Source organism: Triturus cristatus, chromosome 3_2, assembly GCF_964204655.1.
Source record: "Triturus cristatus chromosome 3_2, aTriCri1.1, whole genome shotgun sequence".
In the NCBI taxonomy this organism is placed as follows: domain Eukaryota; kingdom Metazoa; phylum Chordata; class Amphibia; order Caudata; family Salamandridae; genus Triturus; species Triturus cristatus.
Window position 1 is genome coordinate 92,870,447 of NC_140584.1, and position 23,017 is coordinate 92,893,463.

At 46.2% G+C, this 23,017-nt stretch overlaps 1 protein-coding gene across 1 annotated transcript in view; it reads left to right on the forward strand.

Moving 5' to 3' along the window:
- The window catches only part of ADCY5 (adenylate cyclase 5), a 1,541,762-nt gene that overhangs the window by 1,358,547 nt on the left and 160,198 nt on the right, over positions 1 to 23,017 (forward strand). The window contains exon 13 of the mRNA XM_085647314.1: positions 13,821 to 13,937. Within this exon, the coding sequence (XP_085503440.1) occupies positions 13,821 to 13,937 (117 nt within the window). The remainder of the gene's footprint in view (positions 1 to 13,820; positions 13,938 to 23,017) is intronic.

Sequence of the window (23,017 nt, forward strand, 5' to 3'; positions counted from 1 at the left end):
CTACTGAGGAGGGAAGTTATCCCGAAACCCGAGCCATGTCTCGGGCGATATTTTAAAACCCGGGACATGTATCGGGTCTAGAGATTATCAACAAGTACTTACTTGCACCCACTGGGGTGAGCCACTTAAGAACTTCATGCACCAGCTTCCCATGGGGCGACCCGGAGGAGGAGCTAGCGATGTGCGCTCCATTGCGGTTGTTTATAAAAAAGGCTCCCTCGAGCTTTGAGCTGACGAGCTCCTGGACGACGCACCTGCGTGCCTGTGTGGGCACTGAGGCCCTTGACGGTTGCTTGGCGGCCCTCTCTACCACCCCTAACTATTTCTCTACTGAGGAGGGAAGTTATCCCGAAACCCGAGCCATGTCTCGGGCGATATTTTAAAACCCGGGACGTGTATCGGGTCTAGAGATTATCAACAAGTACTTACTTGCACCCACTGGGGTGAGCCACTTAAGAACTTCATGCACCAGCTTCCCATGGGGCGACCCGGAGGAGGAGCTAGCGGTGTGCGCTCCATTGCGGTTGTTTATAAAAATGGCTCCCTCGAGCTTTGAGCTGACGAGCTCCTGGACGACGCACCTGCGTGCCTGTGTGGGCACTGAAGCCCTTGACGGTTGCTTGGCGGCCCTCTCTTCCACCCCTAACTATTTCTCTACTGAGGAGGGAAGTTATCCCGAAACCCGAGCCATGTCTCGGGCGATATTTTAAAACCCGGGACATGTATCGGGTCTAGAGATTATCAACAAGTACTTACTTGCACCCACTGGGGTGAGCCACTTAAGAACTTCATGCACCAGCTTCCCATGGGGCGACCCGGAGGAGGAGCTAGCGATGTGCGCTCCATTGCGGTTGTTTATAAAAAAGGCTCCCTCGAGCTTTGAGCTGACGAGCTCCTGGACGACGCACCTGCGTGCCTGTGTGGGCACTGAGGCCCTTGACGGTTGCTTGGCGGCCCTCTCTACCACCCCTAACTATTTCTCTACTGAGGAGGGAAGTTATCCCGAAACCCGAGCCATGTCTCGGGCGATATTTTAAAACCCGGGACGTGTATCGGGTCTAGAGATTATCAACAAGTACTTACTTGCACCCACTGGGGTGAGCCACTTAAGAACTTCATGCACCAGCTTCCCATGGGGCGACCCGGAGGAGGAGCTAGCGGTGTGCGCTCCATTGCGGTTGTTTATAAAAATGGCTCCCTCGAGCTTTGAGCTGACGAGCTCCTGGACGACGCACCTGCGTGCCTGTGTGGGCACTGAAGCCCTTGACGGTTGCTTGGCGGCCCTCTCTTCCACCCCTAACTATTTCTCTACTGAGGAGGGAAGTTATCCCGAAACCCGAGCCATGTCTCGGGCGATATTTTAAAACCCGGGACATGTATCGGGTCTAGAGATTATCAACAAGTACTTACTTGCACCCACTGGGGTGAGCCACTTAAGAACTTCATGCACCAGCTTCCCATGGGGCGACCCGGAGGAGGAGCTAGCGGTGTGCGCTCCATTGCGGTTGTTTACACTTATGTTTTAAATTTATATTTCCTGCTCGTCAGGCCCTTGAGTTAATTACACCTCCTGCGCGGAGTTATATAATTAAGGGAGGAGGCCCGTGTTCAGCCTGTCACCTCCAGACCCTTGACACTTGCTGCATGCTGAGATTCTATCATGGTGGGTTCTTTCCGGTCTGTGTGAGTCTGAGAGCAGGTGCTGAGTGTATTTAAAAGACACAGGGCGCGGCTCTCAAGACCGCGGTGCCACTTTACAGCTTGTCTCACCATCGTCAGTCTCTACGTGATGTATCCCAATTGCCAGCAGCTGTCTACAGCCAAGTAGAGTGACACTCCAAGAGACTACAGGGACCCAAGGCCAGCAGTCTCTGTCTTTATATCCCTAGCTGCCGCACTATGACTCACAGACTTGGCAAGTGTACAAAATGAAAGCTGCTGAGTGCTGACATTATAAATGTTCCTGCTAAGGTCGGAGTTTAAGTTTTAATATCATAATCATGGTTAGATATTTGTTTTACGATACGATTAGGTTACTAAGGCACTTCCGTTTCTCATGCTTTACAGCACTTTCAAAATCTTCTTGCAGTTTTTCATTGCTGAAATGAGTGTAAATTCTGATATATATATATATGTTTACCTCATATTCATTTTGTTTGCGTGAAAGTGTCACTCATAGTTGTTGAAGTATCGATCATAAATAAAAAAAAATATGAAAATGTCACACATAGCAATCTAAAACCTTGGCAGCTATGTTCCTTCCCTCTGAAAACCGTTTAGCTCTTACTTCACTCAGCCTCCAGCAACACTCCACAGTGGTGGCAGGCAGAGCCAGGGTCTCTATGGCAGGGGTTGGTTCCCTTCTGCTGCAGCAGCAAATCGCCCAGCACTGCCACTGCCCCAGACTCCACTCCTCATGAGAGCGTGTAGTAGTGAAGCGCGTGACGCGTCACTGCTATGTTCTTAGCGCGAGGGCTGGCCAAAATGATGCCCAGGGCCGTCATTGGTAGCGCTGGCACGCAACAAGATTGACGGCCCTGGAACGGACCCACAAGCAACTACAATAAGCGCAGTACATCGGGCAGCAATTATAATCACAGAGTAATGGGAAACGTTTACGAGCCAAAAATAATTGTACCGGGAGGTCAGTAGAGACATGATTGGCAGATTGAAAGCGAGAGGATATAGCAAGAGCACGATCAATAGGGCAGTTCACAGAGCTGATAACAGAAGGAGGGAGTGCATTCTATTGGGAAGAAAAAGGGTCGAAATCAGTTAGAAAGGTCAGACACCTAGGTTAGTAACAACATACAATAATGAACATCTATATGTTGGTAACAGCATGAGAAAATATTGGCACCTCATTAACAATGACCCAGTAATAAGACAGGATGCACCTAAGAACCCAATCATCACTTTCCGTAAAGCTAAGTCAGTGCGAGCCTATCTGGTTAGGAGTGACATGCCCAAGGAGAAGCCCAAGTGGATGTCATGAAGCTGGGATTTTATAAGTGCAGGGCCTGCAATGTATGTAAGCAAAGGTAATAAATTCAAAGCCTGCTGGTGCTTTACCAATACAGACCCTTTACGCGGGGCGCCTCTGTTCGACTGCCTGCACGGTGAGATGAATGCAACCATGGAATGAGAAGGGAGAACTATAGTAATGCAGATTACAAATAATTAGAAAAATACTTCATCATTCTCTTCTACGGCATTACATCAGGGAATACCTAAACATTATACATTCAGTCTCATTCCGTACACCAACATGAAGATGCACACCACATCATGAACTGCTTCTCACACTCCTTTGGCAATGACACACGAAACAACAATGGACAACAGGGGCAGTAATCTCTTATCACCAGCCTCCTACCAGTAGTGAGCGGCAGTCCTGGATAGCAGTGCAATGTATGTCAGGCAGGCAGGCAGCCTCATCCACTTCAACGCCCCCCTTCCCCCAGGCAGTCACACTCTAGCAGAAATGAGCTAGATAATTCTACCTGCACTCTGGCATGGGCCAGAGAATTTTTTTTTATCCCGCGTCGGTGCACCCTACGAAGGGGAGGGCTCGTCCACGGCTGGATCCGACCCTGAGCTGACAGAGCTCATTGGAGTCCTTCCCTTCTATCCGCCATTCAGGTCACGCACCACGCGCACCACCACTACGCTACGTGGTTCTGGGTGCGTGCGCGCAGGATTCAGGAAGCAGTAGTTGCAAGGAGGGCGTGGCACTGGTGGCCCTTTGCGGCGGCCGTTCTAATTTATTTGGGGACACCGACACTACTGTAATGACTGACAGTAGTGTCAGTGAGTGTCCCAAATAAATTATAAAGGCCGCCGCAACGGGCCAACAGTGCCACGCGGCCGCCGCCCCCAGAATAGTGCCGCCTGGGGCGGACCGCCCCCACCGCCCCCCCCTAGCTACGCCGCTGGATGAAGAAAATGACCTCTAGTGGCATAGGACTGATGCAGGAAACCATCTCAGGAGACCGAGGGCCAGATGTACGACCATAAATTGCATGCGCAAACCGGTTAGCGACTTGTTTTAGCATGCAAAAACTAATAGGGCCAAGTACAATTCCTATTTAGCGAGTCACAATTTATTTGCAGCTTGCTAAACAGGAATTGCGACTCGCTATTAGGAAGGGGCATTTTAAGGGTGTTCCTCCTAATAGCGACTCTCTACCCCATGTATGAATGTTTTGCAACCGCAATTGCGGTTGCAAAACACTCACAATTTGCTGCCCTCTTCAAGAGGGTGTTAATGCACTCGCAAATGGGAAGGGTCCCCTGAGGACCCCTTCCCCTTTGCAAATGCAGGGGAAAATATTTTTTAAGGGGCAGGCAGTGGTCCCAGTGACCACTACCTGCCCTTAAAAAATGAAACGAAAACGTTTCATTTTCTTTTTTTAAATGCATCCCGTTTTCCTTTAAGGAAAACGGGATGCATTTAATTTTTTTTTAAAAAAACAGTGCTTTATTTAAAAGCAGTTCCAGACATGGAGGTCTGCTGAGCCCAGCAGGCCACCATCCCTGGGAGGGCCAGCCATTCCCAATGGGGTTGCAAATTGCGAGTGCCTCATGAATGTTCATGAGGCATGCAATTTGAGACCCCATTGGGAATCGCAAACAATGTTTCAGACACTGTTGTACATGGCATTTTGCGTCTCGCAAATTGCAACTCACTATTGAGCGCATTTTGTGAGTTGCAAATTGTCATGGTCGTACATCTGGGCCTGAGTTTTGTCAACTGAACTTAGACTATGCCAAAGTTTATGCGAATGCCTGATTACAGTTGATGAACATGGTTTCTGTCTTACGTCCTAGTTATGTGTTCGCCATATTTAATTGTGGGTATACGAGGGGTGGATATGGGACTGGAATCATCAATTCCGGACAGTATCCCTAAAACTAAATCCTGGAATGACGAGGTGTTTTTCTTAGAATGGAGAAAATGTGTACATTTGTGAATACAATGTCCTAACTGTGTCCTTTTCCCAGGGGCGGCTCTAGGCTCATGGTGGCCCTGTGCAGGGAGCGCAGGTAGGGGGCCCCGGAAGAGGGGGTCCGGGCGGGGCGGAGCTCAGGAAGGTGTTTTAATAAAACGTCCAGAAAAGGCGTTAGATGACCAGTAACATGGTAACAGAAAAACGACATTTACTTTTTGAGTGCTCATCACTTGGATACTTTGTTTTAGAATCTGGGTCTCTGGAGGGACCCCTTTCAACAAGAAAAACACGTTGCCCGTCCGTAAGAGAGTTCGGCCACAAAGTAGGATCCCTCCAATCACATAAATCATATTCAGAACACGGGTCTGTAACATGGTCTTGCTCTTTGGCTTCCTTTTCAATACCAGCATCATCCGTCTGTAAACTCTGAACCTCCTTCAGAATGCCAGATGTTGATGGACCGATGAATGATGTTTGAGTTTCTCTGTCTGAGGGTCTTTTGTAATAATCCTCATCCTGAGTTGGTAATTGCTGCATGTTTGTATCAATTTCAGAGTCACCTTGTTCATTTTCATTGGTCTGCTCATGAGTATCATTCTGCTCATGGATATCATCATTTTTTTGTTCTTCTTTATGGTCGTCAGCGCCTGTTTTACCTAGTGCATCAGCAGTACTCTGGCCAGAGGATTCTCCATCTTTAGGTTTCCCTTGGGTGATAAAGTTCAGGATTGCTCCTTCCTGTGACACTACGAAAGCCTGCTGAGCCACCTTTCTCTTTCGTTTCGAATAACCAGATTTGTCTACTCGAATTCTCTTCATTTTGCTTGCAATGCAGCGGGTGAGGCTAGCAGTGGGTAGGGAAAAAAAGAAGACAATCAGCAGTGGCGGCTGCTGAAAGATTTTGATGTGTCATTTTTATTTTCTTGCAAAAACAACAGTTGATGGACAGAATGCAGAACAATGTCATACATTCACCCCAGTACAGAGATCTGGGCCTAAATCCATCGTTGTTTTGCTCACCACACCACCCCAGTTCAGACATGGCCATATGCAAATCAGCCTTGACCCTGTGCCTCATGGGAACAGTCCAGCCCGAACTGCCAAGCCATGTCTTCCCTGGACTACACAATGAAGGACCAGCATACCTTAATGAACGAGTGAAGTTCCACCAACCTACCAGGACAATATGTTCCAGAACCATCTCCCTAGCAGCCACCCAATGCAGCCGCTGATAAAACAGTGGAGGCCGCTACTTCTCCCACCTGGCAGTGAAGACCTGAAAACCCTCCCCCTGCACCTCAGAGCCTCACCATCGCTCCAGCAGTTCAGGAAGGACCACAAGACCTCGCTGTTCAACCAACAAGCAGCATGATCCAGCAGCATGAATCCCACACCGCCTCGAGACCCTTATGTGTGAAGCAGCTGAGCTTTACAAACCCTGGCTGATTGATAGTAATTACCCTTCCCACTACATGTATGACACATTATGAGGACTAGCCACATATGGAAGGTTTATTTGAAGAGTGTTATAAAACTATAGGGTAGATCATGTGACTTGGCATACAAGGTCTGTTTTCTCAGTCCACTGAGAACAGTAGAGCCTGGAGAATAGTTCATGATCTATTTGGGAAGTGACCTTAGCAGGAAGAGAGTAAGCTACCTTGAAATCATGGCACACAGAGACCTGTCTCAGTACGTCACTAACTGAACCTGAAGACAGCCTACAGGTAACCAAAGACTCGTCCACTGTACCACATTGTCAAAAGACAAAATACAATATATTTAATTAAGGTTTCTTGTATAGTGCCATATTCCAGCAACCAGTTCTGCTCGCTTTCAGAGCACCTATTAAACAAGGATTAATTACAGTGAGTCCTAAGGCTATGAAAAGGCACTAGAGGTTCACTGAAGCAAAATTAATGTGCAAGGAACATCCAGTCAGGAGACAACTTTCAAGCAGACGTACAAATCACTAGCACAGCGTACCAATGACCCCATGGGCCGTGGCATAAGCAAGGAAAATGGCCCCTTTGGCTGCTGCTCAGGAAGTAAAATATAGCAATTATCAGGGTTCAATGGGCCCCTGAGGGTTTTGGGTCTCAGTACCACTGTACTTGCTGAACCAATGGTAACTATGCCCCTAGTATGGACAGACAAGGCTGCTTCACCAATTGCAAACTGAGGACTAGTTAAACTAGTTTTCTCTGCTAGTCACATGACAAGCACTGGAATGTAATTAAAGAAATGATCAAGAAGCCAGTCTCCTACCAAGGTCTCTGCAAAAGGGCATTAGATTAAGTTAACATGGGTAGGCACTGCCATCCTATTCCAGGCGTCCATCCATAGGTGCTTGCATTTCATGTCTGCCTCAACACCATATAAACAGACATAACCAAAAGCCAAGTACATTCGAACACTCGATGTTTTAAAAGATTTGTGCAGGCAGATCCACTCATTAGATCACAAGTATCAGCTTCATACTCTGTTTTCATGATTGTTGATAAGTAATTGTTATCATTTTAATGAATCCTTAACATTACGTCTAACACCTCGTACCCTGCTCTCCTCTTCCCCCCAATACGACCGTGCCTCCCAAGTTACACCTCCAAAAGTCACCATGCCTCCCCTCAGCCACAAGTAAACACCGCCCCTGCACTCCTGACTCACTCTTCCCTCCATATACAGCGCCGATCTGTACCACTCCCTACCCCTGGCGTACGGAGACCACCTCTCCGACCCGCGCCCTCTCAGAGATGAATCGTGAGAGAGAGGCTCTCTCTCACGATTCATCATGCCCTCCCTCCCATGACCACCCGAATACCTCCAGCTCGCCACCTCACATGGCTTACCTCCACCCAGACCCAAAGCACACACCATCTACAATAACATCCTCACCCAACCTTCCCCACGCCCCCGGCTCCTCACCCCCACGGGCTGGGATACATTCCTACGCCTGATCTGCCCTCCTCCCCAGGGCTCCCCACACCCTCGTCCAATGGCTCACCTTCCCTCAGGTTCACTCTGCAGTGGCACACGCTGACCTCCCCACTCCCCCTCCCCATGCCCTGACCCTCGGGCTGCTCACCTCGCAGCTGGCACCAAAGGTTGCACACTGGCATGCTATCCTCTGCAAGGCGGCCTTTCTTGCCCAGGGTCTCTAGGCGCGCCGGTGCATGGCCTCGGCCGGTCTCGGTGCTGCTCGCTGCACGCCGGGCACGGGTGCTGCCACCCCTCCTTCCGCCAGTGATGCGTGGTGCTTCTGTAACTCCTTCGCTGCGGGACTCGCGGGCACTGCGCATGCGCGCGCATGTGAGCCTCCGGAGGTGCCAGATCTGGACTATTAAAACAAGCTCGATTCTCCTGGAAAAAAAGTTCTAAACAAGCACAAGACCTACCAGAAGAGCCTGAAACAAGGCCGACCCCACACAAAGACGAGACTGGGTTAGAAAGGAAAAGAGTATAAGAACAACCATTCAGCGTGCATCACATTGGATTTAGCACGCCTCAGTCGTTCATGCGCCAAATCCCTGCCAGGGGCCACCACGAATATGTATTGTATCAGATTCCTCGTGGTGGCCCCTGGGGGGTTTGGTGGCCCTGTGCAGGTGCACAGCTTGCACATGCCTAAGGCCGCCCCTGCTTTTCCCTTTAGGGGCGCACACAGTCTCCAAATTCACATCTTTTTATCACCTGTTTGTGGGACTTGGATTCAGAGAAATACTTTTAAAAGATAGCATGACTTTTCTAGTAGGTTTTCAGCTGAAACTTTAAAAATATACTTTTCTATTCATTTTGACTTCAAATTTTCTATGGTATCTAAGCAAGGTTAAAGCCAAGATCGCCTCATTTTGAAGTTTTCTTCAGCTATCCGGCATCCTATTAGACAGCAACCTACTTCTTTTATTTCAAGGTTGAGTTTATCTGCCACAGATGTCACCAAAATACCATACATTCCAGTGTATCCATTTGGTTTGAATTTGGTTTTGTTTCATTTGTGGAATAGCCCTAAATTAATTTCTAAAAAATGTATACTGTCCACTTTCATTTCAGTGCGCCCTCCTTCCTTCATTGGAACAGAGGGACATACAAGTTATAGATCGCAGATCATTCCCACCATTTTGTTTGATATCTATATATATTTTTTTATATGTCAACATGGACCTTTGAGTGATCATGATGCTTGCTCGCTTCTGATCGCCCATTTGGATCATTGATATTTGATGATATTGTGCCCCAAACAGCAAGTCACATTGAGAATTTAACAACAAAGATAATCATTTATTATTCCACATCTCCTGCATTCATCTGGGTGCTGTTGTGTGCTTCAATTTCCTTTATGTTCAAGCGATAGGAGTACATATGTAACAGTGTCCTTAATTGAATTAATCTCTTGGGTAATCCAGAGCCTGGACTCGTGGGATCTCCAAATGAAAACTCATGTATTCCCCAATCAGTATCTGTATGTCAAGGTCTGACTCTAACTTCCATGACTAGAGAGCTAGATCATAAACATCTTTACTTAATGGGTCATTTACATGCAGATATTTATTGATGAATATTTAGTAGCCGGTGGACCCTTAGGCAGTGCTAGACTGCCATTCATCTTGTATCGATCTCTAGTAGCAACAGCTGCTTTAGGAAAATGTTTAATTTCATGTAGTTCCAAATGTTTCAGGATAATGTCCTTTGATGACAAAGATCTGAATGGACCAATAGTTGCTCAATTTCCCATCTTAGCCCATTTAAGTCAGTGTGTAAGTTTGCCATTTATCTAGTTGTTGGTCATGTACAGATCGTAACATAAACTATAGAGCCCAACTCGATTGGATCAATATAAGAACTGTCTCGTCGACCTAAAGAGAAAATCATCTTTTTGTTTTAAAGAACTCTCACCCACCAGGGGTACCACTTGGTGGCATGCTTCATCATAGAGTACCTTCTCAGGAAATGGTCAGAACAACACGGGCAGAGCTATGCATGTCCCAACAATGCCAGCGATACCACTCTTGCCTTAACCACACATGTTCCTGAACCATGCATATACATGGGTAAGGCAGTGTGCGGTCTAGCTGCTGGAATGGGTGGAAGCAGGAAGGATCGGGAGAGGATGCGCTAAGGTAGGTGGGGCTGGGTATAGAGGGGTGGGTAGTAGTTTTAAGGGTTGGGGTTAGTTGTCAGGACTGGGAGGTTGAGTTTGTTTTCTAGGCTGGCGGGGTCAGGAAAGTTTTTAGAGCTCAGGCGGTCAGGTTGTTTTTAAGGATCAGGGGGGTCAGGGTAGTTTTTAGGGTTCAGGGGGGGTCGGGATGTTATTAGGGCTTAGGGGGGGGTCAGTAGTTTTTAGGGATGGGGGTTGGGGTAGTTTTTAGGGCTTAGTAGAGGGCGGGGTAAGTTTAAGGCTTGGGGGCAGTTACGTTTTTAGGGCTCACGGTAAGGGGGTTGGTTTTCAGCAGAGAAGGGTAGTTTTAGGTCTCACTGCGGGGGGCAAGGATCAGGGGGTAACACTTAGCTGATACGTCTCAACCACACATATGTCTTTACCATACATGCCTTAACAATGCATATTTCGTTGTAAAGGCATGTGTGGTAAAGGCATATGTGTGGTTAAGATTTGCATGGTTAAGACCGCATGGAACTGGCACACGTGGTAATACCTATGGAGCACTATTAAGTGCCTTAATATATACCCATTTACTTCCTAACTTTTCCTGTTCTTAATCATACTGGCTGGGGCCCAGATTAAAATGTTAGGGCTACCAGGCAAGTATTTTTAAAGAGTAACACTACCCTATTCCTTATCCAACAAAGTGCTCCTGTATACCTCATAGGTTGTAGCATATCCTGTTCCACAACAGAATGAGAAGACATTTTATGATGAAGCTTGCCACCAAGGGGTACTTCTGGTGGGTGGGAGTTCTTTAAAGCAAAAGTATTATTTTTTTTTCAGGACGATGGGAGGGTTCTTATATTGATTCACTTGGGTCGGACTCTATAGTTTGTGTAAAGTTCTGTGTCAGAGGAGTGTCAGCCTATGCGCTACAGCTCTTCTTCACTTCCCATAATTTGTTTATCGGTCATGTACAGATATTAATACTGGTAACAGATTCTAATTGAATCTTTTTGACACTAGTTGACATTCCTGGTCAAGTGAGTTTTGAAGTCCAGCAATGTGAAAAATGTTGCCTTGATCAGCAGGACAAAATGTCTTTAGGTGGTATCATACTATATACTCTATGACAAAAAAACAAATTATTTTTTAATTGAGGACTGAATTGTGTAGGTAAGTTGGAGTTCATATTAGTCAAATTATACTACTGCAAGCGTCTTGTTTCCATTATTGAGGCTTTCTTTCAGAAAGCAATCCTGCGCTGATTGTTTTTTTACTTACAATTTATACAACTTACCAGACTGACACTGCTATGAGAGTGAAATCATTACTTATATTCTAGAACTTCAGGCTCTATACATGACATTTACTACTGAGTTACTTCTAGGTCTCATGACTAGCCTACGATATTTTGCTTGTTCGGTTGCTTTTGTGATTCAGAAATGAGGAGAATAGTAGCGGCTTTAGGAATATTGTAGTAAATTAATTTATGGGCCAGATGTGTAAAGCTCCTTTGAGGTCACTAATCCAGCAATTCACAAAAGCACAGGACTTGCAACTGCCAAAGGGTGTTTTGCAATGTACAAATGGCCTTTTACTAGTTACCAAAATCTTTCCAGCTCATGATAGGGCTTTTGTGACCCCTTTCCTTTTATAAAAAGGAGGGTGCATGAAAAGGGAACGTCCCTCCCAGTTGCAGTTGTTTACTACTGTGCAGTTACCAGCCCCTGGGTGGTGGTGGAAACTGATTGGCAAAGTGAAAGCTTGCCCTGCAGGAGAGTTTTCCAGAGACAGCTTCCTCTTTGGGCATCTAGTGGGAGTACTCAAGGGAGCAGGTAATGGTCCTGAGCAACACAGCACTCTCAACCCAATGCCCTACCAAGTGGGGGAGATTTTTTAAAGCGGTATCTGACCCTTAAACAGACACGAGGAGCTTTAAAAAAAACATTTATAATTGCAAATACAGGTCCTGTATCAGATTGTTATTGTGGTCTTATTTACTTGGCTGTGTGATTTATAAAAGAAAAACACCAAAATATTGACTTTTTCATTATGACACTGAGACACCTTTAAATGTAGGATATTCCAAACGTAGTGGGCTACTACTACAGTCCAGGAGTTTTTCTGTGGGTTATTTCCTAGAAACATCTTTTAAGTTACCTATGTGTTCACAATGTCCCCCGCCATCGATCAGTCAACTAAATCAAAACCGGCTATGGGCTTCATGTTTACAGGTGAGTATTGTGCCATGTCTGGCTGTATTCCTGGAGGTTTACTTATTGCTAAGCTGCAAGTATGCCAGAGATGCTCTGTTGATACATCATCCACAAGGTAGATTATGTTTGCCTAACAACAGCGCTTAGAGACCGTTAGTGTTTTGGCGCTTTATAAATATACATTATCATAACATACCTCGAAAAGGTTTCTTTTGAAAGGAGGCTGTCTTTGATTTTTCAGTTGCTCAGAAAGAAATGTGTTGTGATGGAATTTGTTTGGCCAAAATGCACATATCATTAATACTGTTCAGAAAGGAGATGAGTGAGGGCAGGAGTAGATATGTCAGGTCCAGCCCTTTGGACTCCACATACTCAAGGACATCGATTGCGGTGTTGAGGGATATCGAATTGTTCGATTAAGCAGGCACTTTTACAACCTGGTTCTGGTCAAGGGTTATTTAAGAAAAGTTTCTCGACACTCCTAAATTACTGGCACTTTCTAAAAATTCAATACATCTTATAACAATTGACATTATAGAGATAAATGACATTAAACATACAGCCCTAATAAACAGTTAGGGGGTTACTCAACAGCTAGAAATTGTTAATTCAAGAGGTTCAACTAGACATTTTTAGGGAAAACAATTAATTGTTTTTTTTATATCTGGTATTAGGGCAAAATGCATGTTCAGTGAGTAAATTTATAGGTTTTAGGATGTTTGAGGTTAGGAATTCCTTTTCTATCCTTGTACTGCTTGCACATTACCCACTAATACCATAGTTGGTGAGAGAGCAGCTCTGCACATGGTGTGCAGGAAAAGAGCAGGTAAGGGTTTGCATAAGGAGAATACCAACATGTGTCAGAGTCCCCTTTCATGCAATTTTGAATGACTTACAAAGCCCATTTTGTGCGACCGAAAGGCTCTCAAAGGAGGTTTAGACAATGGCCCAAAGCCATTTTGCAGATTTTGAAAAAGGCAGTGTTTGCAACTGTACAGTGACCTAGCAAGGGGTGAGCAGGGGCTGCAGGTCCACCCTGGACGGCATGAGTTTTCGGGGTGGTGGAGTCCCCCTTCCCTGCAGCTGTCGAAGGTGGCAAAGGAGGATCGGTAGCACCCCCGCTCTTACCTGCAGCCGTCACGGGCGGTAAACTCAGGATCTGCATCCCCCCAACCCCCCGCAGCTCTTACCTGCGGCCGGTGCTGCGTGCAAATGCAGGGACCGCCATGGGTGGCCAAAGGTCTAGCTATGCAACTGCGACTGTAAAATTGTTTACTACATGTGGGCCACAGTCCGGCTAACCTCTGGCTACACAAATAATTATTCTTCAGATAAATTGTGTGTAAATGAGTAACACTTGAGGTGCTTAAAATCTAGCGTAGACTACCTGACCCTGGAGACCCCTGGATTCGGATTATAAAGTGTACACCTGGAAACAGTAAGATCAATTGCTTAGTACTTGTAGCCAGCTGTCGGTGTGTACATTGTACAAGGTTTGATGTTCAATGATCTCATGGTTTTTTTCCTTACTCTTTATCTTTTCTCCAGCTTTTTCCATCTCCAGTCCAGAGCTTTGCAAGAAAGATCGTCCAGTCCAAGATCAACAGCACCATTGTTGGAGTCTTCACCATTACGCTGGTTTTCCTGTCTGCATTTGTCAACATGGTACTCTTTTTTTTTAGTTAATTGGTGAAAGGTGGCATCGTTGGTTTTTATTGTTTTGCAAGTATGTATCTGTGGGAAGATGCATGATTTTGCCTCCTTTGGTGCTTCACTTTCAATTCTCTCCCCATTCTGACAGGTGTATTTTTTGATAACGGAGAGGATACTGGCTCCCAGAACATCCACCATGCTCGTTTCCTACTCGTATTGCACCTCCATGACATTTTAGATCGAACTAGGCCGGAAAAGATTTTGGTTCTTGAAAAAATTCCAGGGAGGATGAAGAAATATGAAAATTGTTGTTGATTAATTTTTAAACATTGAGTTAGAAAGGTTGCCCCTAATAGTCTGAAATGAAAGCATTAGCTGAGTATGAGCTCTCCTTTAAGATGTAATGCCTGGTGACTCCTTTGATGTTTTATTTTCCTTTTGAAACAGAAATTAATTTGTGAAACACTAAATGCTTAATTTGAACCGGTGATTACAAGTGGAGCCCACCGGCATTCCCTTTTCGGGACCGGTACTTTGTTCAACTATTAGACTTTGATCCTTAGCAAGAGAGGGAGAACACACAAGAGTAAAGAAGGTAGAAGAGAAAGACAGAATAACTGTCACAAAAGAAGAAAGCGGGAACCTGTTAGAGAAAGACACGGAGTGTCTGGTTGTGGTTTAAAGAAGCATGAGATAGAATTAAAACTACATAGCATTGGGGTTCGGCATCCTGATATGCAATAGCACCCGTGCGCTTCTGTGCAAAATGCTGAGCCCTGTGCTTATTCTTTTACAAATTAACCACTGTCAATGCTTAATTTGTGCCAGTGTCGTCCGGTGGTCGGCACCAGTACTTAATTTTAAACATCAGCACTTGTTTATGTGAGTACAACACTCGGTGGCGAGCTTATTCTATTTATTTTCAGCACAGCACCAATAGTTTGGAATACATAGTATTAAAAAAATCGAAAACTTGGCCTTCCCGGTCGTATCTACATCCTGGGATGGCCTGCAATAGTCCACAATGTCACACATGTTTAAGTGTGATAGTAAGTAGGGAATCCTGACACTGCCATTCAGTAGCAGGAGCTGTGGGTTTTGCGGTAGATGTGGAACACCTTGAGTCTGGCACTTACGTTTTTACAAATTAAGCACTGCTTGCATGTCTTGGGGAAACTGAATAAAAAGTCCCAGGGAGTTCATTCCTCTTAGGACTATCAGTATTTAAGATAAGTTCCCTCGGTCCTTTCCTTCCTTAGCACCGGTTTATTTTATTTGACGTTTTTAGATAGGGCACTGTGCCGCGTTTTACCACAAAGTAAAGTTGAGCAATACGCCCTTGCATGCACATTGCTGCATTTCATTAGTTTTTATCCCAACTATAGCAGGATGTACTGTTGTTCAATTCCTCGCTGGGGACACCAAACCTTTGGCTTAATTACCTAGCCTAAAAACGTGGACCACTTGCAGTCCAAGTGAGTGCTACTTCGAAGATGTGTTTTTTTTGACAAACAATATTGGTTATTTGATGTAACAGAGGTTAATAAAAACATACAAACCCCAAAGCATAAAGACATATTTTATGTTTTGAATCCTTCCACTGCTGAGTGCCACGAGTAGCAAGTGTCCCAACCCAACAGGCTAAGTCCTTTCGGAAAACGATATAACAAGGCAGTAACATTTGGCACAAAGGTGTCTAACAGTAGCTGTGTATCAATGTCTCTTCTTAGGGGTTAAACATTCAGAGCTCTAGGGATTAGAAAATGTTGTAACTTTACAACAATATAGTACTATTTTGAGGAACATATTTGCAAATGCTTAAAATTAAGGGTGGGCGTAGTTCGCGAAGTAGCACTTCGCGAAGCTACGCAAAGTGAAGTTCGCACTACGCGAGCTACGCGTAGCACTTCGCAAACTGCGTAGTAACATGTTCGCACTGTGCAAGATGTTGTTTTCAATGATTGCACAGTGCGGACAAGCAACCGGCACTGTGCAATCATTGAAAATGGCATCTTGCACAGTGCGAGCTGTAGTTTTCTGCTGCTCGAGTAGATTTTTACTCGAGCGGCAGCTTTCTCAACGCGAACTTGTAGTTTCTCATCGCGAGCATACGCGACCCCTCGCAATGAGAAACCTGACCTCCTCGCGTTGGGAATCTCGCCGGGAGGTTTATTTTCCATGCTCGCGATCGCCAACTTGCTGTTGCTGATCGCGAACAAGGAAAAAGTCTCGCCGGGATGTCATTTTGCTTGCTCGCGGTCGCCAACTTGACGTTGAGGACCGCGAGCAAGCAAAAAATGACCGCAGCACTACGCAACACTATGCTACGCGTGTTCGCACTGTGCTACGTGCAGTTCGCGTAGTGCGAAGTAGCGCGAACTTCGCAAACTACGCGAGCGTAGCGTAGTGCTTCGCCCAGGCTTACTTAAAATACTGGCCGTTTTGTAGTTTCTTCATCATAATCGCTAAACTAATATTAAAGAAACTCAGCACAAATATGTAAAATATCAATAAGGTACGTAAGGCTCCTAGTGGTACTATTCAAAGATTTCAAATAAAAGTGTTCCAAAACAATAGATTAACAAAAAACAGACCGCAGTGGAACGTCGGGCAGGTGTAGTACACATTTTATAACAGAGATAGTGTATACCCACAGTTCTCCAAGAGACGACAGAGAGTAGCTGCTTAGGCAGGACTAGCAACCTCAAAATGTCAACAATAACAAACAAAAAATTCTGATTAATTAATTAAGTACTTAATTCTTAACTTTTATTTCCTCACCTTTTTGATTCTCAGTTTGTGGTGCTAGCATCAATGAAATTAACTAAACCCAAATTCTTGTTCATGGACCGAAATAATGTACAGATAGATTTTCAGCGTATAGGCAAGATAGAACTTTGTCATGTGGAGTGCTTCTCAGCCATTGGGAAAAGAGAACATATTCTGTTCTTTTTTTTATTAATTTAGCACCTCTTTTAGGTGGAACCCTCAGGCTTCAGCCTTAAGGATTATTTGATTATCTTGCATACAGTGGGCATAGCTGGCACCTGCAAGATATATACCTCATGCGTTTTAAAACATTCAATGACTCGCTACCTCCCTCATGAGCACTGTCGTGTTCTTAAGCATTCCAATGTGGATCCCGACTCAGTGGTGTCCCCCTGAGCACTGTCCAAACCCCCTTAGCAGTGTAAATATGCATTGGGAAAGCCAATAGGTCTCGCCTTTTGGTTACCAAAGTATACCTATTAGCTTTGCTGTCCTGTATTGGTAAAAACTGAAAAAAAGAAAAGAAAGTGCTATGACATGGATATGTATCATCACGCTACAGCAGGCCAGCATGCTGATATACAGAACAGACAGAAAACAAAAATGTCTCCCATGCACTGGAAGAAAACGTCCAGATTATGGGTTAAAATAATTTTTGTTTTTTCAGACTTAAACTCTTGCTTTGGGAGTTTGTTGGTGAAAAATACAAAATAAATTGTACTTAACGATGGCTGCTGCACACCAAAGGAGGGTGGTGAGGATGAAGAGAGTTATGGCCTCTTAGAGGATGAATCCTACCAGAAGGAGAACTGGCATGACGATTTGGGCTTTGCTTGTGGTCTGGACATATCTCTAGACTGGGTTGGTTACTCCTCTGGGCCCCGTCATGGAGGAAGGAGCATCATTTACTATGGTGATGTGAAAGGCATTTGAGGTCCTCAACCTGCATCTTCCCTTTGTTGAGGTCAAGGCCAATGTCTTAACTGAGGTGCTTCAACCAGGGCTAAGCTCTGTGGAGCCTCTACTCCCCTTTAATGAGGCCCTCACCAACATTCTCCTGGAGGCCTGGACTAAACCATGCATGTGGGCTCCCATGCCCAGGATGCTAGCCCGCCGCCACCGTCCCACCCCCCAAGACTCCGTTTTTCTTTCCCAGAAGACCTCTCTGGAGAGCCTGGTGGTGCAGGGCTCTACAGCCAAACTGAACCTGAGCGCATTCCCTAGTACTCCACCTGATAGCGAATCAAAGAGGTTGGACACCTTTGGAAAGAGAATCAAATATTTACTTCCACCAGCCTAGCATTGCGGTGAGTGAACACCACATGCCTTTTGGGGCGATACACTCATGCTTTATGGGACTTAGTTGCACAGCTGCTGTCCATGCTCCTAGAAGAGAGCCGGACCATCTTGAACCAGGTATTGCTAGATGGTCAGGACGCAGCAAAGTTCACCACTCATTGTGGACTGGACACCATAGACTTGCTAGGCAGGGCCATGGCCTCAATGGTGGCACTCCACCATCACACAAGGCTGAGATCAACTGGGTTTTCAGGGGATGTCTAATCTTCTCTGATATACATGCCTTTTAAGGCTCCAGCCTATCTGGAGATAAGGCTAACACGGTGCTCAAGCACTTCAAGGAGAGTCGGGTCACCGCCATATCCCTAGGCTTCTCCTTGGGTCCTGACAACAGCACTCCTCCTTTTGTCCCTTTTGTGGCCATGACCGGGGGCCCCAAGCTTGTTCGCATTTCCAACCGTACCCTCCAGGTCAGCAGTCTTCCCAGTCCTTTCGTGGCTGGGTACAGGGACCCCACAAAGGACGTGGAAACCACATCCAGCATATTGCCCAGTCCCCCATCCCTCTGACTGCCACAGCCTGCAAACCTCTTTAGTGAGCTCGTAATGCAGCACACTCATCCCGTTGGTAGCAGGATCAGGCAACACCTGCCCCAATGGCAAGTAAGAACCTCTGACAAGGGAGTTCTCCAAATCGTACAGCAGGGCTATACTCTTCCATTCCTGGAAGCCATGCCACCCATACCACCATCCTCAGAATGGCTGATGGAGGGCCATCTCTCCTTGCTACATCAGGAACATCTGGCTCTTTTGGCCAAAGGAGCCATAGAGAGGGGGCCAGCATCAAAGTAAGGCTTGGTTTTTATTCCTGCTACTATCTGGTGCCAAGAAAGAACAGAGGTCTCTGTCCTATCCTAGATCTTTAACCTCTCAACGCCTTCCCACGGAATAGGAAATTCAAAATGTTCACTTTGGCTCAGGTCCTGTCTGCCTTGGATCCCAGAGACTGGATGGTAGCATTGGACCACCTGGATGGGGATTTCCACAGTCCAGTATTGCAGGCCCTCATTCGTTACCTGTGGATCACAGTAGACGAGGAGCATTTCCGATTCGTTGTGCTGCCCTTGCACTTCACTAATGCCCCTTGGGTGTTCATGTAAGTGATGGTAGTGGTTGTACCATATCTTTGGAGGTCAGGGATTCCAGACTTCCCCCATCTGGATGACAGACATTACCCACCTCCAGACAACAGCAAACCTTCTGCATTTGCTGTGGTTCACCATCCACATGCCAAAGTCACCGATGACTCCTTCCCAGATGATCCCTTTCTTTTGAATCATTTTGGACATGTGCAATTCTGCGCTCACTCTCCAGAGTGGAGAGCCTTGGACATTCGGGCTATGATCTCACTGTTTTAGCCTCAGTCTTGGATCTCAGTGAGACTGACTCTGAGGTTGCTTCGTCTGATGGCCTCCTGCATCCTGCAGGTGAAACATGCCAGATGGCACATGCGGGTCTTGGAGCATGAACTGAAGTCTAAGTGGGCACAGCACCAGGGAAATCTCTCCAACCTGGTCCAGATATCAAGGGAGACTGCAAATAATTTGGAGCAGTGGTTAATGAACTGTGATTAGATCAGCAGCAGACCCCTCACCCTTTCCCACCCTGAGCTGACAGTGATGACCAATTCATCACTTCTGGGATAGTGTGGCCACCTGGGAGAGGTGGTGATCAGAAGGCTCTGGTGGAATCTCAGCTCAGCTTTCTGGAGTTAAGGGCTATCCACTTGTCATTGAAAGCCTTCCTCCTATCCATCAGGGGATGGCTGGCTCAAGTGTTCACGGTCAACACTACCACCATGTGGTATTACAACAAACGGGGCAGAGTGGGGTTGTGAGCCCTGTGCCGGAAGGCCCTGCACTTCTGGACATAGCTGGAACATCAGGACATCTTCCTAGTTATACAATACCTTGTGGATCACTGAACACCAGAGCATAAAAACTCAGCAATCAAAGCCTCACAGACCATGAATGTCATCTGCATTCAGAGGTGATGCAAGGTCTTTTCCAAGAATTGGGAAAATCATCACTCAATCTGTTCGCCCCGCTGATAACACGCAATAGCAGCAGTTTTGTGCATAGAAGTTTCCAAAGCGGCTCTCACTAGAAGATGTGTTCCAGACAGGAACTCAAGACTCCAGCACGTCTCTCTGCTGATACCACTCCTACCCCGAATTCTGAAGAAGACAAGAACCGACCGGGTTAAAGTCATCCTTGTAGCTTCGGACTGGCCATGGGGAGTTTGGTATCCAGAATGCCTGAGCATGAGCATTCATCCTCTGATCAGGATGCCCCATTGGGAGGATCTCCTGCCCCAGCAGCAGGGCAGGGAAGGGTCTTGCACCCACACCTGCACACTCTCTAACTTCATGCCTGGAGATTGAGTGACAACAGTTGAATGTCTTCCTCCCGAAATCTGTAATGTAATTCAGACAGCCTGGTGTCCCTTGACAAAGACAGTTTATGCTTGCTTTTGGTTAGTGGCTTGGTGCTATTCATGACAAGTTGACCCACTTGCTGCCTCCTTGTCAAAGGTGGTGTTGGTTGTGCTATTCTTAGCCTGACAAGGCCTTGCCCTCTGCACACTGTTAAATGTTACCTATCTGCTACTGTGAGCATATTGCGGTTGGTGGATCATCTCTCTTTATTTCACTTGTTGTGGCACGTTTTCAGAAGGGCTTACTCCATTTCTTCCCACCTGCCCCTTTTGTTATTCCCGGCTCAACCCATGCACTGCTGCACTTTGAGAATTCTGATGCTTAAGACAGCCCTTTAAGTGGCAATTACGTTGGCCAGGAGGGTAAGCAAGTGTCATGCTCTTTTTGTCAACCCTTCTTACATGAACTTCTACTCAGACAAACTGGTTCTTCGAACTGGGGCTCTTTCTTGAGAAGAGTGGTGATTCCATTCCAATTCAGCCAGAACATCACCCTGCCGATATTTTGGTGCTTCACCTCATCATTCCAAGGAAGATTCTTTTTTGGGCATAAAAAGAGCCCTCTCCTTTTACATCGATTGTACAAAAGTACACCAGGTGGATGATCAGCTCTTCATTGAGTTCACTGGAGCGTAAAAAAGGCAAGGCAGTGCAGAAATGGACCATCTTCCATTGGATTGTGCTCTGCATTAAAATCTGCTACGCATTTGCTGGGCAGCAACCTTCTGAAGGCTTGCGTGCTCATTCCATCAAGCCACTACGCCATTAGCACTTGAGTGCCTGCCCAGGACATCTGTCAGGCTGCTCTGTGGGCATCACTGCATACATTCACAAACTTCTACTGCCTGGACAGTCATGTCAGTTGAAATGGGACCTTTTGCTCATTCGGTCCTTCAGGACTTTTTGGTTTAAGCCAGTTCGCAGACCCACCTCTGGGAAGGCATTGCTTGGGTATCTTTTCTAAGATGATGTATATGCAAATATTATTCTCTATCAGACGAACAAGTTACTTACATTTGGTAAAGCTTTTTTCTGGTAGAGACACTATCCAAACACAGAATCCTCACCGACCCTACCATCCTCCCTGCTCTGTGAAATGGGCTCTTCACCCAAAAGATATTGTTGGCTTCTGCACACTGGTCACTCATTCAGTCATGGCTCCGTGTTTTTGGCATGGAATAGTCACAAAAGAAACTGATATCAGCGTGCAGGGCTGGCACCTATACAGTCACTGCGTATGTCCGTTCTGAAGTAGATGATGACAACGCTAAGTTGATTGAGGCCACCTACTGGGACGCAGCGGTAAAGCTCAAGATTTTCCAGATCAAGTCACACGTCTGGGGAATATTCTAGACTACAAGAACAGGAAGCAGGCAGCCAGGCTCCCTCTCCTAAGCCAATCACAACACTGCGATGCAGTGTTGTGATTGGTCTGAGCGCATTGACACAGCGCTCACCCAGGGGCTGGAGGGATGGGCATGCTCTACATCCAGGCTGTAATGTAGCCTGCATGGAGAAGAGGGAAGTGCGCATGACTGGTTTGGGCAGCCTGAGATGGACAACCAAACAGCCATTGCGTACTTAGGATTAGGCAAACCACTCCTCCCCTGCCCTGCTCCGTGAGCAAAGCAGCCCACCCGCCCGTGAAGCAACAGGACACTTCACGAAGCATAAAATGATAATAACTTCAAGTTATTATCATTTTTTGTTTCTCTTCTTTACACTGCTTAAAAGCAGTGGAGCAAAGCTCCTCTGCAATAGCAGAGGAGCCGTCCCTATCTTCATCTTCTTGCATGGAGATTAAGCAGCGACAGTTGACAGCTTTTGACTTTCCTCCCGAAGTCTGTGACGTTAACTTGGCAGCCAGGCATCCCTCCACCAAGTTGGTTTATGCCTTTCGCTGGCCAAAATCTGTGACATGGTGCACAGAAAGACACATTGATCCCCTTTCTGCCCCCCCACCCCCCTTCTTGGGTTCTCCTGTTCATCCTTTCCCTTGCTCAGCAGGGCACTGCTCTGGGCACACCGAAGGGCTATCTCTCTGCCATTTTCGCTTTTCTGCAGCTGCCTGATCACCCATCTCTTCAAATTCCAAACATAGGTTTCTGAAATGTTTACAACATTTGTTTCTGTCTTCTCCATTTGTAATGCCTTAGTGGGACCTCAATTTCATCCTCACTTTCCTTATATGTGCTCCTTTTGAGCCTCTGCACAATTGTCCCCTTAGGCTCCTTACATTTAGACAGCCTTCCTGGTTGCGATAACATCTGCCCAGAGAGGCAATGAGCTTGAGGCCTTATCATTCAAACTTCCTTACCTCACTATTTATCCTGACAAGCTGATGCTTCGCACAAGACCCTTCTTTCTTCTAAAATTAAACACTCCATTCATGTAGGCCAATCCATCACCTTGCTTACTTTTTACGCCTCTCCACTTCCCTCTAAAGAGGAGGAGTGACTCCACTCTCTGGACCCAAATAGAGTATTGTCGTTCTACCTTGACTGCAAATGGGGGTTCCAGATGGACAAC